The sequence below is a fragment of the Aristolochia californica genome, unplaced genomic scaffold (genome assembly GCF_029961685.1).
Source record: "Aristolochia californica isolate CCGP_79_NKW_82.1479 unplaced genomic scaffold, dmAriCali1.0.hap1 SCAF_3, whole genome shotgun sequence".
NCBI lineage: Eukaryota > Viridiplantae > Streptophyta > Magnoliopsida > Piperales > Aristolochiaceae > Aristolochia > Aristolochia californica.
The window spans coordinates 9,311,355-9,327,649 of NW_027181992.1; the positions used below are offsets into that span (position 1 = coordinate 9,311,355).

The 16,295-nt window shown below is 36.9% G+C and overlaps 1 protein-coding gene across 1 annotated transcript; it reads left to right on the forward strand.

The window, feature by feature from the left end:
- The first annotated feature begins 3,759 nt into the window (after positions 1–3,759).
- On the forward strand, positions 3,760–16,048 carry LOC137958864 (extra-large guanine nucleotide-binding protein 3-like). The gene is made up of 8 exons (XM_068806048.1): positions 3,760–5,151; positions 5,242–5,379; positions 13,220–13,324; positions 13,422–13,613; positions 13,694–13,860; positions 14,043–14,307; positions 14,503–14,672; positions 14,760–16,048. Exons 1-8 carry the CDS (start codon positions 4,159–4,161, stop codon positions 15,337–15,339), a joined length of 2,610 nt encoding a protein of 869 aa, XP_068662149.1. The 5' UTR covers positions 3,760–4,158; the 3' UTR covers positions 15,340–16,048.
- Positions 16,049–16,295: the final 247 nt, after the last annotated feature.

Genomic DNA, 16,295 nt, shown 5'->3' on the forward strand with positions numbered 1-16,295 from the left:
GAGTTTCTAGAATATAGAACTGCAGGGTTAAATTTTTCCTGGAATAACCTGTTAGAGAGAGAAAGAGAGAGAGAGAGAGATTCCGAATCCCATTAATTTTGAAAGGTTATTGAAAACTGGGAAGTATGAAAATAGCCAGCCGGTCCATGAGAATGCATGAGAATGCATGAGAATTCATGCTAGGTAGAAAAATCAACAACAGATTAAACATTTGAAAGAACATGCCATTCCTGATGTTTTGAACAGGTAGCAGAAAATGGAATCATTTATAGATCTGAAAAATGCTTTGTGGTCCTTCCTTTCTTCAAACAAATAACAGAGATAGGATCCTCCAGGTCCAAGCCTGTACACCCATAAGATCCTTTTTTCAGACCTGCTGGTTGAGACATTTGACTCTCTTATGTGCATGTGGATGTGGGTGCACTTGGGAATTAATAATGAACTACACTAAGAAAGTAGATGACCCAAGGAAATAGAAAGTGAAAATGAATCTTGGGGTGATCTACTTTCCCTAGAGAATGTATTTTTATATGTTAGTGTAGCCTATGGAAAATACAATAGAAGGTAGATTTTTGTGTTAGTGTAATATTATGACAAGTATAGATGGAATTTATTCATGTTCATTATAATTTATAAGTATTTTTTATTTAGTTGACATAAATCTGTATTAACTACTTTGGTTATAAAATATTTTTTTAATTTCATAATAGAAATTTGAATCTTAAAGATAACTTAGAATTCAATTCACATCTATGTCATATAATTAAATTAATAAAAATAAATTAAATAACAAATAATTTAAAGTGATAATATATTTTTTAATAAAGTAAAAACAATTTTAATTTTTTATTATGAATTATATCCGTTATTAATTTATCTAAAACAATGATAAATATTCATAAAAATTTCAAGTAATTTATATAAAAATTATAGAATAATATAAATTTATTTTTATCAAATGATCATAATTTAAAAATTAAATACATAATAATTTTTATAATTGTCGAATTGATTTTATTTTGATAGAATAAAATTTAACTTAAATGACATGAATTTGAATTTTGATACACTAAATTAAATTTATAATTATTTAGTATGATTAAGTAAGGAAAAATGGACGAAGGAAGGAGGAAGAAGAGAGAAGAAGAAAGAAGAACAAAAGGAGGATGAAGGAGTAATGTACAAACCTACAAAGGCAACTAACAATAGAGAGTGAAATTCTTACTTAACTGGTGGAATTTCACATTCCATCTTTTTGTTAAGAAACGAGGTGATTCAATCTCTTTGGGTGAAGTGAATTTCATATCGATTTTTCAACTTGACTAACGTTTTAAAGTCACATTCTTTAGAGGAAGTGAATTCTTCCATCACTTTCTCTACGCACTAACATGCCCTAAGATAGATGCAAAATAGCATAATAAGTTACTTAAGTAATGTTGACCCAGCGTTGACTCCTTTCTTGACTTTGATGATAACAAAACCTAATTGATTTAACAATAGTAATTTTAGTATTTCATATGCATTTTCTTCAAGAGACACGAAAATCATAAGGTCTATGCAATGTATTAGCAAAAACTGCTCAAAGACCTTGAGCTACACAATTGTGTCAAAGTGATTTTGAAGAAACACCCTTAGAAAGAAAAAACAATAAATTGAAGAGTAGAGTTTAAGAAGTCATCAAAATCATAAAATTCAATTTATGCAAGAAAACAACCCTAAACCTTCCAAACTTGAGGTACAATAAAAAAATTAGGACAAAATTATATTTCTACACGTTTTACTGATGCATACACATACTTCAAATATGTTAGAGTTATTTAAGATTATTTTTATTCACTTTGAAAATCCACTTAGTGAACTAGTACTAGATCAATCAACTAGCCAATGATCGATCAATCGGAAGTGCACAGGTAAAAAATATAAAGCATGATCAATCAATGATTGATCGACCAAAATATGGCAAAACTGTGGTATAAAGCATGATCAATCATTCCTAGTAGACTAAAGGATTGGCTTAAGAGATTCAACTATTAGAAGATATAAGTTATCTATAGTGGCATTGATGTAAAAGTTCTTTATTTCTTGTCCTTATTCCACCCTATTTAGGGTAAAGTGCATGATGTAATTATTACTCCTTCACATATATAAAAAAAGGTTAAGAAAGGGGGGGATTGGGGCAAGCTCTCACAATCCTAATCCTCTCATTCCTCGCATCCACTTCTCTCCTCTCATGCAAGTTGTCCCTCTCTCCTCTCTCTTTCTCTCTTCCCTCTTATCTCTTCATCTTCTTCGTTTCTTCTTCTCTTTGATTACCTTGACCTAATCTAATTACTATGGGATCTTAAAATCAACATGGTATCAGAGTAATGATTTTAGAATCCCTCGGTTAAGGTATTATCATAAATTTATCAACATCATATCATGGCTGACTCGGTTTTAGTTGCTCATGTTCATTCAAGATAAGTTGATTTCTTCTTTTTTTATGAAGATGAATATTGACGATTAAGATCGTGAGGAATATTGGAAAATGATTATTTATGCTTGTATGTGTGAAGAATAAGTGTTGTTATCTCATATAAAACAACCTCAGTTTTTTGTTTTTCGATTTCTCTTCATTCATGCAAATATCGATTATAGGTTGTTTATATGCTTTGATGTTGTGTTTGTTCCTTGAAAAATTGATTTGGTACAAAGCCTAGATAGTTTTTTTCACAACAATCACGATATATTATGCTCAATATTGAGATTATAATCGTTAAATCTCTCTTAGAAGGCTGTTGTTTGGCTGTTTTTTTTCTTCTCCGTTAGTGCACTCTCTATTGACGCAAGGAAGGGGTGTTCCATTTTTGGAAAGGAAGTTGATGAATTCAACAATGCTTAACCTACTTAAGATAAAGACAGAGTAAAAGGAAAGTAAATGGATGAGATCTTATGATACATGTGACAAATAGGCTTAAGAAGGAAAGTTTATTTCCTTGGATAAATCTTTATTTTGAGCAAGATTTGGTGATATGATTTGATATCTTTCTAGGAGATTATTTTTTGATTTAGAATAGTAATCTTGCATGGCCAGCACATGGTATGATTCCCCCCCTTAATTTTGTCCTTCATGCTCTCTCAGTTGCAAGGTTTAGTTAGAGAATATTATAAAGCTTTCGGTTATATTTCAAGTGTTGTTATATCTTGCTAGTTATTAGTTGAGCAATTTATATCCCGTAAGAGTGATTTACTCAAGATTACCATAATTCCCTTAAGATGATTATCTAATTATTTGAGTTGGTCTCAATCAGTCAAGCATTTCCTTATCACTCGAGATCTTTTAGGACACTTGACCGAACCATCTCCACTCATAGATGACGAAGACAATTCCTACAATAAATGGCTCAAAGAAGATACTCTCCTTAAATGGCTCAAAGAAGATACTCTCCTTATCAATGGGTTGATCAATAGTATTAAAGAGAAATTCCCAAATAACGTTGTCCATCTTGAAATAACTAAGTAAATATGGAATACTTGTGTAAAATTATACTCTAAGCACTAACGATTTGCAGAAACTATACTATCTTTTACAAACAATTTATAATACAAAATAATGGGAGAATTTGCATTAATAATTTGGCTCGATTTAGATAAATTAGTCAAGAATGAAAGATTAGCGTGGCCAAATCTGAGCTTCTCAGTTCAAACTACCTTCCATCTTATGAATTTTATAATATGCGAATCTAATCTAACGTCAGTAACCTCGGTTGGAGCACTTCACGTCAGTATCATGAATGTCATAGGCGGCTCTGCTAGTTGGCGATATTGAGCTTTCGAAGGCGATGCTGTTTCCGTCGCTCTCCGCCTCTTACTCTGCTCTCCAGTTTGCTAGTTTCATCTTCTCCAGACGGCACCAGCGCAGCCCTGCTTCTCAAGCTTCTGAATCACTTTAACGGCTTCCCAGTTTTGTAGCCTTTAACCTTCCATGTCTTCGTCAGCTCTGCCTTTTCAAGGCCTTTGGATTTGAATCCCTCTCGCTCATCAGTTTGAGAATCAAGCGGAGGTTTTACTGGGTCGATCGGCAGAAACCCTAGGTTTGGTGCATTTGCTTGATCCCCTGCTTGAAGTGTCGAACTTTCACTGAATCATTTTCTAGAAAAGCGTCGATCTTACACTTTAATGGCCCAAATGGAAGACGAGAAAACCTGGGAAGAGGTTCTACGGAAAATGCTTCCTCCTGGAGCTCCTCTTCCAGACGAAGACCAACTAGATTATTCGATCGCTGTTGAATACGAAGGCCCACCTGTCCCGCACAACGTCCACAAAGTTAATCCTGTTGACGTCGATGCCCTCTCAGTTCACAGTTCTTCTCAGGTTTCTGTTTCCGAGTCATCTGTTTCAACTTCATTCGCTCCCCTTGTTGAGCCACTGGCCACAATAGTCTCTCGTTTAAGTACAAACCGAAGCGAGACCTCCGAGTTTCAGAGTCCTGTAGATTGCTCTAGATATTCTTTCACGTCGAGGTCGAGAGAGGAGGAGTCGGCGCAGTCTTTAACCACGAACGGCCTCGTAGATGAGTCGCCCGTTCAGGAAGCTAGTTCACCGTCCAATTCTCCTCCCAAACCTCCGCACTGGGGTTCCCGCACTGCTGTGGTTACTTTTAATACGGAGGATGGGGAAGAAGAGAAAGAGGGGTCATCGCCCTGGTCTACAGTACCGGATCGCCCTCCATCTCCTGTTTTGTTCCGAACTGACCGAAAGAGAAGCATTTGCACACGGTGTGGTGGAGGAAACAGACTAAGAGACAAAGAAGCTTGTTTAGTCTGTGATGCTTGGTATTGTAGTAATTGTGTGCTTAAAGCTATGGGATCTATGCCTGAGGGGCGAAAATGTGTGAGCTGTATTGGGCGACCTATTGATGAGTCAAAGAGACCTAAGTTGGGTAAATGTTCTAGGCTTTTGTCTCGACTGTGTAGTTCTTTGGAGGTTCTACAGATCATGAAGGCTGAGAAGGAGTGCCCAGCTAATCAGCTTAGGCCGGAGCAGCTTATTTTGAATGGTAGGCCACTGAGGCAAGAGGAATTAGCTGATATTTTAGGTTGCCGTATTCCACCGCAGAAGTTAAAACCAGGGAGTTACTGGTATGATAAAGACTCGGGCTTATGGGGAAAGGTGAATTTGCAATTGATTTCCCGTTATTTCTATTAATTTTTGTTTTGTAGAAAGTCCTGAGTATAATTGATATTTGGAGGTCGAATTTAGGAGGGAGAAAAACCTGATAGGATTATTAGTTCCAAGCTAAATGTTGGTGGGAAGCTGCACGTGGATGCTAGCAACGGGAACACACAAGTGTACATGAACGGTCGTGAAATCACTAAGGTGGAGCTTAGAGTGCTCAGGGTAAGGTTTGAGACATGGAAGAAGCTTTGTTTTTTCTTTTTTCTTTTTTAATGTGCTTTATTTATGTTCGTGGATGCTACTTTTTTCAATCTCCTAATAAACTAAAATCAAGTATACCCTTTATACTCTGTCTTAGAGTAATTTTAGGTGATCCAAAAGTCAAAAATTTGTTGATCATGCTAAAAATAGAGTTGATCTGTCCGAATGTTATACTATACTGGCTGTTTGAATGATTTGAAGTTTTATGCAAGGTTGGGTGGTGAGGTTTTTTAAAAAGCTCTTGAATACAGTGAATATGAGGCAGGCACTAGGTTGTACTGAAGGTTGCCTTTGCAAAATTGTTGGGTGTTCAAATAATCTGTCTAAAAAATGATTTTCATTGTATTCTGTTGTTTTGGTTTTGCCAAAGACCTCTAGAACGTGCTCAGAAACAAAAACCATTTGCTGATCTCACCTTATTCATCCCGATAAACTAATTCGAGTAAAACCTTTATAATGGTAGTTCAAACAAAAATCATTTGTTAATCTCGAGCTAATTGATTCCGATAAGCTAATTCGAGTAAAACCTATGGTTTATACCCCCTTAGATGTTGAAGAATTCTCACATCAAATAACTGATTTGCTCTCACAAGGACTTGTACGAGCAAGTCACTCTCCGCATACCTCTCTTGCATTTTTATTTCGAAATCATGCAAAGATTAAATGCGGAAAAACCCGAATTGTCAATAACTATAAAAAAGTTAATGAAGCCACGAAGATGGATGACTACTATCTCCCTAATAAGGAAAGGTTAATTGCCTCCATAAGAGGAAAACTAGTTTTCCAAATTTGATTGTAAATTGGGATTTTGGCAAATTCATCTCACAGAACTTGCCATTCCTCTTATTGCATTCAATGTTTAATTGAAGTTCGTTTTTGGACCACCATTCTAAAGGTTTTTCAGAGCAGGTAGATTCAAGAGGTGTGTGAACTTCCTTTTTGGCAATTTCTACAATGAGGAGGGGTTATTAGCCATTACGGCTTAAATTGCACATACTGTGCTTTGTTGCTGGAAATCACCTTCGTCGGAATTTTCTAAGCTGGAAATCGCATTCTTCTTCGCTCTGATTTCTTCCCTCATTATTTTTGATGATCTGCTTGATAGAGGAGAGTCGAATTTATAGTTTTTTCGGCCTAGAATTTTTCCGCTTTTATCCAAGTAATGGTCCTAAGAAAAAATTGATGGGTATTTTCGACTTTTTTTTAGTTTCATTTATTTGTTGGCAACACCAAAATTAAGGGTATTTTGGTCTTTTTATGTTGTGACATCAGTTTTGTTGACATAAGAGTATCTTCTTTTCTGTTGTTCGACGGCGATCAACGTCGTTTGCTGACGTGTTGCTAACATCTTTATTGCAAAAGGAGGTCTTCGGCTAAGATTTTCTTCTCGCAAAATTTGCAGGAGTGTTTTTTGCCATACGCTTCTTTCACAATTTCACGATATTTCTCCTTTGTGCTTTTTGTGCCAAGAAAATTTCTAGGTCTTATTTTCCTTTCAACTTCTTCCAGCGCTTTCTTGATAGGAGTAGGAGTCTCCTTGAAACTTTTGGGTACGATCGTCAATGGGACAGATGTTTTGTAGATGAACGCTTTCTTTCTTTAGAATCAGTCTCTGAAGATACTAAACTATGTTCCTTATTCTAATAGCGACGATAACACCACTTAGATTCAAGGCAGCCCTTTGTCTTTGGCTTGATTTTCGGGTTAAATCGGGGAAGTTCACCATCCTTTTCAAGTGCTTCAATAGTAATTACCGAAAAACTTGGTAAGAACTTATCAGGCCCAGTGATGTCACCAATTGTCAAAATGAACTTTAATCGGATCGACTTGCATTTAACCATTACACTCAATGCCTTGTAGGCTTCAGTAATTTCTTTGGGTAATAACTCGAAAGGTATTCAATCATTCACTTGTAAGAGAATTTGACCAATGAAGCCATAATCGAATAGCATCCAAATATACTTGGGTTCCCAAAATGGGTATATGACTGTCCTGTTCCAGAGTTCACTGGAATCAGTAGTTATAAAGGGAGTATGCATCCCATCACCAATTCTTTGATTCCGCACTTGGAATTGGGTTTGATGGTCAATAATCTCCTTCGAACTAGCACATACAGGTGTTTTGGGCCTTAGTGAAAGTTCTTCAGAGATGATATCCGTGAGTTTAAGTGGCATTATTTTCCGAAGAAAATCAAACTCACTTTGCTCACAATGTTCTAGTTTACTCAGGCTTTTCAACCAAATGAACTCTGATGGGGTAACCAAACGTGCTTTGAAAAATTTCTCTTTTACAAGCAATTCGGTTTTCTCTTGTGAAGGATCCGTTTTAATCACTTCTTTTCCAGCTCGAGATTGGTAGGTAGAAAACTCTAATTCTTCTATCTTGTGGGAAGACTGAGTTATGATTTCCTTTTTATGCCTAGCATGACCTGTAGAAATCCCCGGTCGACCTTTACTCAGTAGAGTAATACAGTCATCCGTCTGCTTAGTGAAAGTAGTTGTTATGGCTTCCTTTTCTCGCGATGGAGATCCGGTAGAAATCCTAGAAGAACTTGGCGATTCACGTCGTATATGTAGTTCTTGTAGCTTTTGAGTTAATTGCTTAACTTTGAGAGTGATTTCTTCAGAGTTAAACCATAATGGGTACAATTCTCATTTATGTCCCCTCTTTCATGAAGGATTAAGAGATTATCAAACAAAGATTGTAAGGTAGACAACAAAATTATTAGAGTTGAGATTGACGTTATCAAATCATGAAGGCAATCGCTGATCGGGTCAGTTGCCATTTCTTTTTACCTGTCTACAAACTCACTAGTGAGTATCAGGTAAATAATTCTTTTCTCCTTTAATATGTTCAGTAGTAAAGGAAAATTGGAAAAACCATTGTTGCCATTGGAGTAATCTTCCTCGGCAAAGGGAATCTTTGAGGTTTCGTTTCATAAAGCCTACAAAGTTTTTACAATCAGTATGAACTAAAAATTCTTTAGGTACAAGATATATAAAAAATTTCTTAATACCGTTTTTTACAGCCAAAATTTCTTTTTCGTAAGAATGATAATTTATTTCTGCTGCCTTAAATGTTCCAGAAGTATATTTGCATATTTTTTTTTAATTGTCTTTACATTTTAATACTGCTGCCCACGTGTGATCTAAAGCATCTGTCTCTCAAATGAGAAAAGCATTTGGATCTGGTAATGTTAATGTGGGAAGTTTTGTTAACATATGTTTGATCCTAATTACTCTTGTATTGTCTTCAAGAGTCCACTCCATTTTACAGTCTTTTTTAATTTCTGTTGAAAAGGTTTTCGAATTTCTGCTAAATTTTCATTATAATTGTTCAGCATAAGTAAGACAACCTAAAAACCTTTGAAGTTGTTTTATATCTTCAATATCATTTGGAAATGAAGAAATTTTTTCTAGAATATGATTTTGGAGAATTATTTCAGAGAAGGAAATGTTTAATCCTAAGACATCTATGTTAGTACAAAACATTTCAGTTTTCTGTCTCCTGAGAGCTATTCCAACAGTTTTTAAAGTTTCCAAAAGTTGTAGTAATTGTTTTGCATGTTGTTCTCTTGTTTCTAAAAAAACAAATATGTCATCGACATATACAATACAGAATTTAAAGAATGATTTCAGGATATCATCTATTCTTCTTTGGAAAATATTAGGAGCTTGTTTTAACCCAAATGGCATCACAAGCCATTCATAATGTCCTAACGGACAACTGAATGCAGTAAGAGGAATGGTGTGATCTGTGAGACGAATTTGCCAAAATCCTGATTTACAATCAAATTTGGAAAACCATTTTTTTCCTCTTATGGAGGCAACTAACCTCTCCTTGTTAGGGAGATAGTAGTCATCCATATTTGTGGCTTCATTAACCTTTTTACAGATAATGACCATTCGAACTTTTTCACATTTAATCTCTGCATGATTTCGAACTAAAAATGCAAGAGAGGTATGTGGAGAGTGACTTGCTCATATAAGTCCTTGTGAGAGCAAACCGGTTATTTGATGTGAGAATTCTTCAACGTCCGAGGGGGTATAAACCATAGGTTTTACTAAAATTAGCTTATCGGGATCAATGGGCTTGAGATCAGCAAATGGTTTTTGTTTGGACCACCATTCTAAAGGTTTTTCAGAGCAGGTAGATACAAGAAGTGTGTGAATTTCCTTTTCGGCAGTTTCTGCAATGAGGAGGGGTTCTAAGGGTGGAACCTCACCACGTTTGCTGCGTTTTTGGAAATAATGGAGAGTGTGTGCATTTCCAGAAATGGCATAAGCCTGTGAGGGCTTAATTGCATAGGCAAACACAGTATCTCCATTAATTTCTCGTCTTATATGACACTTTAGAACGATAATATTCAGGTGTTTGTTCTACGGGTGCGTGGAACATTAACCAAGTGTTTCATAGAACTAAGTCTGGTCCTGTATTAATTGTAGTTCCGAGACCGAGTAACGAAGGAATCAAAAACAATTTGCCTGCAATGTCGAGCTGAATTTTGCGTGCTTCATGTGGAAGTTTCAGAATTTCCCCTGAGCCGATTGTGACTCGAGGTGGTTCTGGAAGGGGTTGCCACAAATTTTCTGGAAGTAGTGCATGTTAGGCTAGACAATAGGTACTTCCTGTATCAACGGGAGCATGAATATTAAATTTGTTATACCCTGGTAGTTTTAAAACGACTGTGATACAAGAATTTCCTGAAGAAACATGCTCAGCTGTTATCCAAATACTCATGCTTCAGTTCCGAATGAGTCAGACATATTTTCAGAATCTTCTGTTTCAGAAGATTCAGTGTTTGCATTTGCATTTACATTTAAGATTCAGAACTTAAATTTTTGTTTATATCTAAGATTTCATCAAAGATAATTTGTATTTTATCTTTGTTTAGGTTTTCTAAACTTTGTTTGAGTTCTGTTAATTCTCTAAAAAAACAAGACTCTTTCCTTTGTCTACCTTTTCTATAACTGTTTCTAGAATATTTTGGCATTTTAAAATGTCTTCATGTCTGATTGAATTGTATAAGAAGTTTATTTTTGTTTGCATATTTTGTAATGCAACTTCTATTTTTGTTAAAGTCTTGCTACAAGATTCTAATGCTGAGAATAAGTGATTATGTTTTGTAAATCACTATTTTGGACAGTAGTCAATGCTCTTGTGAATTGGTTATGTTCCATCGTTTTCTGTTTCCAAAAACGCAGCAAACGTGTTGAGGTTCCACCCTTAGAACCCATCCTCATTGCAGACACTGCCGAAATGGAAGTTCACACATTGTTGAGGTTCCACCCTTAGCATGTTAAATTAGAAACATGTCTTGTTTGAAATGTAACTTTTCTGCTGCCAGTGCCACAACAAAGGGATTGGCACCTTACTGGGGCAATGTGCTATTATGGCGAGGAAGCTGAGGAAGGGGCAGCTGAAACTGCATACTTTGATCACAATTAACAGATTCTTGCATATGAGCAGCATGAATGTTCAACTTGTAGCATAAAATATGTCATTGATTATCTCCATAGCTTTTCTGGAAGCACTCAAGGTTGTATATAATTTCATGTTTTGGAATTATTATGGAATTACTGAACTGCACTTCGAATTGGAAAATGTCTCTTCTGATGGATGTTTTCTGCCTCAAATTTTTCGATTGGTCTGTGAGAAGTGGTCTTCTCGCTTATGGAGCAAAATGTTAGTTCAAGGAAAAGCTAACAAATGAAACACTACAGTATTGCTTTTCAGCTGAAGTTGGAACCCTGATAAATAAGCTAATTTTTTTTTCTTTCTGCAAGCAGCCCTGAAATATCTTCAATGGCATCAGAGATGTATTTTAGCCATTGTCATGGTTATAGATAGAAGCAAAAAAGTGGTATTGACATGTTCAGGTGCAAGTGAGGGGAGTGAATGAAAACACAGCAATTTTCTTTTTTTTTTTTTTTTTTTTTTTTTGTTTCTTGGGTTAGAATGGTTTTGTTTGCAATTGAAAATGCCAATACCATAGTTATTTTGCATAGAAAAGACAATTCTGTGGTTATTTGTTGTTGAAAGATCAAAGCGAATCCAAAAGTGTAAGTTTCTTTACTGATTGATCTCAATCCACCTCCCAATTTAGGAGAAACAAGTCATGTTATTCCATCCAAAATGGATTGTTTATGTTCCCCGTCAGTGGAAAAGAATCATGGAGTTCTTATGAACTAGAACTGAACTGATTTTGTTTTTCTTTTTTTTGTAGCAAGTAGGTAATAAGAGACAAAGCCTCAGCTGCAATCAGACAAAGGGACACTCCAACCACAAGGGTGGGACAAGAGCCTCCTTGCTTAGCTAATTTATAAGATGCAATGTTGGCAGCTGAGGATTCTGCTGCCAGATTTTACATGAAGGCTTCACTAATGTCTTAGATGTTATTGAATACATGTTTCAATCTCCAAGGTGGAGGGCCTAATCTTGATGTCCAATTTTTTACCATTGCCGGGCCCTCTTTAATCACTACTAGGGCTGTGAACTTCTGTGCTTATTCCTTGATTCCATCAAGGACTGCCCTGGTTTATGCTTCAAGTGAGTCTAAGTGATTGCTCGGCCAGTAAAGGCCAGTAAGACCATTACAATCAGATTACACCACCTATCCCAATTGGCCCCGGATTACCCTGGGAGTTCCTATCAAAGTTTAGTTTCAGCCAGCGGGTCTCTTCTTTAATATTCGCCACTTCTAACCAATATCCTCTTATGATGCAGCTGGGGTTGGGGGGAAAGTCCCAAAGGCATGCTCCCATGAGACTATTGAGCGACGGTCGCTTCTATGACTCCCCAGTAAACCTTTGTGGGCCTTGGAATGTCCTTGAGTTTCTTTCCCTACTGAATTCTCAGATTTCTCCTGCAAGGGATAGCTTCCTATTGCATTTGTCTTATAAACTCAATGACTCCCCATACTTGCTGGCTAAATTGGCAGTGTAGTAAGAGGTGGTTTGCTGTGTCCTCTTCCTGATTGTGTAGCATGCAGAGTGAGTTTACAAGGCTGTCACTGCATACTGAGGTCATCACAAGTGAGGAGTTTTTCCCGGGTGATCTGTTTGAAATACACCACCTTTGCTGGCCCCAAAAGTTTCCATGAGCTTGCTGCCAATTTAGCTTTTTTCTGAAAGGTCAAGATGGAAGAAGCAAGTTGTAGAAATATTCTGTTTACATTGTCCTGACCCAATCACACTCCACAGGGCCTCGTCCCCTCCTTGCCCCTTGATGTATATCGATCCCATAAAAAAAAAGAACTTGAACTGATCTTTTCCAGTTTGGCCGGTATAACCAGATACAGTAATACAACTACTTCAGAATTTAAGGAAGATGTGCATGGGAAAACAAGTTGGGTCTACTCTTCAAAAGTTTATTTTGATTTCCAATAGGCCTTCCTCAAAATAGGTCTTTTTTCATAAAGTTTCCTATCTGTATTTTTAAGCACTTTACATGAGCATTGTGCTTCTATCTGCATAGAATGTTACCATTTCTGTTGACAGAGTGAAATAAAACAAAAGTTTTAATTGCTAGAGTAATGCATTTGTATTTTGAGTGTCTGTTGACTTCTTAATTAAAGCTGTTGAGTTGAGGGTGACCACGTGTTTTATCTCGTCTGTAGCTCATATTCGTGGAATTGAGACTGGACTCGAACAAACCAAGAAGTTTAGTTGGACAGTTCGAGTTTTGCTTGGAGTAATTTGTTATAGTATGTGTTAATAGATTGCAAACAATACTAACATTTTTCGTCTGCATTTATAACATTTTGGTAGCTTGATGGGCCTTTTTTTTAATTCTATTTCAGCTGGCGAATGTGCAATGTCCTTGTGATACCCATTTCTGGGTGTATGATGATGGGTCCTATGAAGAAGAGGGCCAGAATAACATAAAGGGAAATATATGGAGGAAGGTATCCTTCCCAACCCTTCTGATGAAGCTGCTAGTGCATATATTGATCGCAGTGGTCAAATTATTTAACACTTAATGTTGTGTTGTTTCCTAGGCAGACCTCGACTCGGCTGCTTTGTTCTTTATTCTCATTGCCAATTCCTCCTGGACGGGGAGATATTCACGCATCAAAAGGGGATACAACTACTTACTCAAATAGATCAGTGGCAGAATATTTGGATCAAGGAAGAGTTCAGAAGCTTCTCTTACTTGGATTAGAGGGTTCTGGAACTAGTACTATGTTCAAGCAGGTAACTTATTCAGACCTCATACATTGTTCAGTTTGTGCTGTGTTATTGGAAAATGATCACTGATTATCCCATTGGAACAGGCAAAAATTTTATATGAAAACAAGTTCACTGATGTAGAGTTGCTGAATATCAAGCTCATGATTCAAAGCAATATGTACAAATACCTAAGCATTTTGCTAGAAGGGCGAGAACATTTTGAAGAGGAGGCTTTACCTGGAAATGCATCTTCCCATGCTCAATATGCTGGGTTAGGTCTTCATGCACTCCTTTTCACATGGCCATTTTCTCAAACCTGCATGGCTATTTTATGTACACATTTCCTTAATAATCAGCTATCAATGCAAGTAGGAGAGTATACATTTTTCATTTTGTACTTAAAATGATAACGAAGCCATAGTTTGCTCATTGGATACATTGTTATGTAGGCAGGTACGAAACTGAGATGAATTCTGACAAAAGAGGAGTTGAGAATAAGCACTGCATCTATTCGATCAACCAAAGATTGAAACATTTTTCTGATTGGCTTTTGGAAATCATGGCTATGGGAGACTTGGATGCGTTCTTTCCAGCTGCCACCCGTGAGTATGCTCCTGTTGTGGATGAGGTATGGAAGGATCCTGCTATTCAGGAAACTTACAAGAGAAGAGATGAACTGCGTTATCTTCCAGATGTTGCCAGTTACTTCTTGGATCGGGTATGGCTTAATTGGTTTAAAATGCTTCTTTGCTACTTCATTCTTACGGTTGGAAATTGAAGTTTTTTGCATCCTTAAAGTTTTATTATTGCACTCATGCTGCACTGAGTATACTTGAACATAAACTCAGGATCATGTATTCTGTTAGAAACTGATGTGTTGACTAAACCTTACTGGTTATATATTGAGTTGCAGGCTATTGAAATATCAAGCAATGAGTATGAACCATCTGAGAAGGATATCTTATATGCTGAAGGAGTCACCCAGAGCAATGGTCTTGCATTCATTGACTTTTCACTGGATGATAGAAGCCCCATGTCTGAAGTTTGTCCTGAAAATTTTGACTGCCCACCACCTCTCACGAAGTAAACACCAGACCACTGTTTATTTTTTTCCTATTGATTCTTTTTTCATACTTATGTGATGGCTAATTATATTCTTCTTTCTTACAGATATCAGCTGATTCGAGTAAATTCCAAAGGATTGAGTGAAGGTTGCAAATGGCTGGAAATGTTTGAAGATGTCCGAGCTGTGATCTTCTGTGTTGCTCTCAGTGACTATGATCAGGTATGGGCCCATGGCACTGGGGAGCTGCGCAACAGGTTGCTTGCAAGCAGAGACCTTTTTGAGAGTGTAGTAAAACATCCATCTTTCAGGGACACCCCTTTTATTCTCATTCTTAATAAGTATGATGCCTTTGAAGAGAAGATCAACAGGGTTCCTTTGACAGTCTGCGAGTGGTTCGGAGATTTCAGTCCAGTGAAGCCCCACAATAGCAACCAATCCCTGGCACACCAAGCTTACTATTACGTTGCTGTGAAATTTAAGGAACTGTACGCCTCTATTAGCTATAAGAAGTTGTTTGTTCGGCAGACTAAGGCACGTGAACGTGTTACAGTTGACGAGGCATTTAAGTTCATCTGGGAGGTATTGAAATGGGACGAAGAGAAGGATGATAATGTTTATGGGGTTGTGGACGATTCATTTTACAGCACTGATATGAGTTCGTCTCCATATCTTAGGCAAGAGTGAACCCTAACGGCGGAGGAAGATAGATTGAAAGCAACTCTGCCGGTTTTGCTCGAGATGGCAAGTTGTGGGCAATTGCAGCTGTTGTATGGGATTTGATGAAGGAATAAGATGGAATGGTTTTGCACGGATAGGCTAGGACTGAGCCAAAGACAAGGTACTCCAGGAAATCTGTTATTGGAATCATCTGCTTCTTTGTATATCTTAACGTATTTGAGGCTGCTTCCACTTGTACGTTCTCAAATAAAATCTTCACCAAGGGCCTAAATGGTTTGTCTTGTAATCCACCCTTTTGCCCCCAAAGACCCTCTCTCAGCTTTATTTACCTTCCTCTGACTGCAGATACCTTTCCAAGATTGAAACTCTACTTCCCAATAAAAACTTGAAAATACCGAGCCAAAGAACAAGGCATATTAAGAAAAACATATTATCTTTTCCCTTCATCCCGTTTCAAGCTGTTGGACAAGTGTGAAAGAAAACAAGCCATATCATTCAGCACCATCTCCATCCTACTCGAGAAATCCTGCTACAATGGCCGGGGTTCTCGAACAACTGTGCTTGTAGTAGCAGCCATTCTCATACTCGACTGGTTCTAACATTTCCGAGAAGGGATTGATCTCGATCCAGACCTCCCTGATCATGTTTTCAATGTAATATAACATATAACTTGACTATGCTCATTTTGTTTAAATAGAAACGGGTTTACAGATCATTTTTGTAGAATTATGGAGAAGGTAAGTATTTTTTCCTAGTGTTTTTCATGTTTAATAAATTATACTCTGTTCTGCATCGGTTAGTTTCTCTTTCGTCTTTCTTTCTCTGAATTTCACTTTACTGTTTCGTGTTTCCAAAGATTGTTCGGCTCTTGATGCATATGGCAGATTAGTTTCAATTTTCCTTAAAGGAATCAAGCAGTAGAAGTCTAGTCCTTTCTTACGCACTGAGTTTGCTATTAATAT

What these genes read in the sequence shown, in the direction of transcription:
- LOC137958864 (XM_068806048.1), top strand. Translation starts at nt 4,159, where the DNA reads ATGGCCCAAATGGAAGACGAGAAAACCTGGGAAGAGGTTCTACGGAAA. An exon ending in TGGAGCTTAGAGTGCTCAGG is followed by an intron (nt 5,380 to 13,219) that starts GTAAGGTTTGAG and finishes ATTCTATTTCAG; the next exon opens with CTGGCGAATGTGCAATGTCC. An exon ending in AGGGAAATATATGGAGGAAG is followed by an intron (nt 13,325 to 13,421) that starts GTATCCTTCCCA and finishes TTTCCTAGGCAG; the next exon opens with ACCTCGACTCGGCTGCTTTG.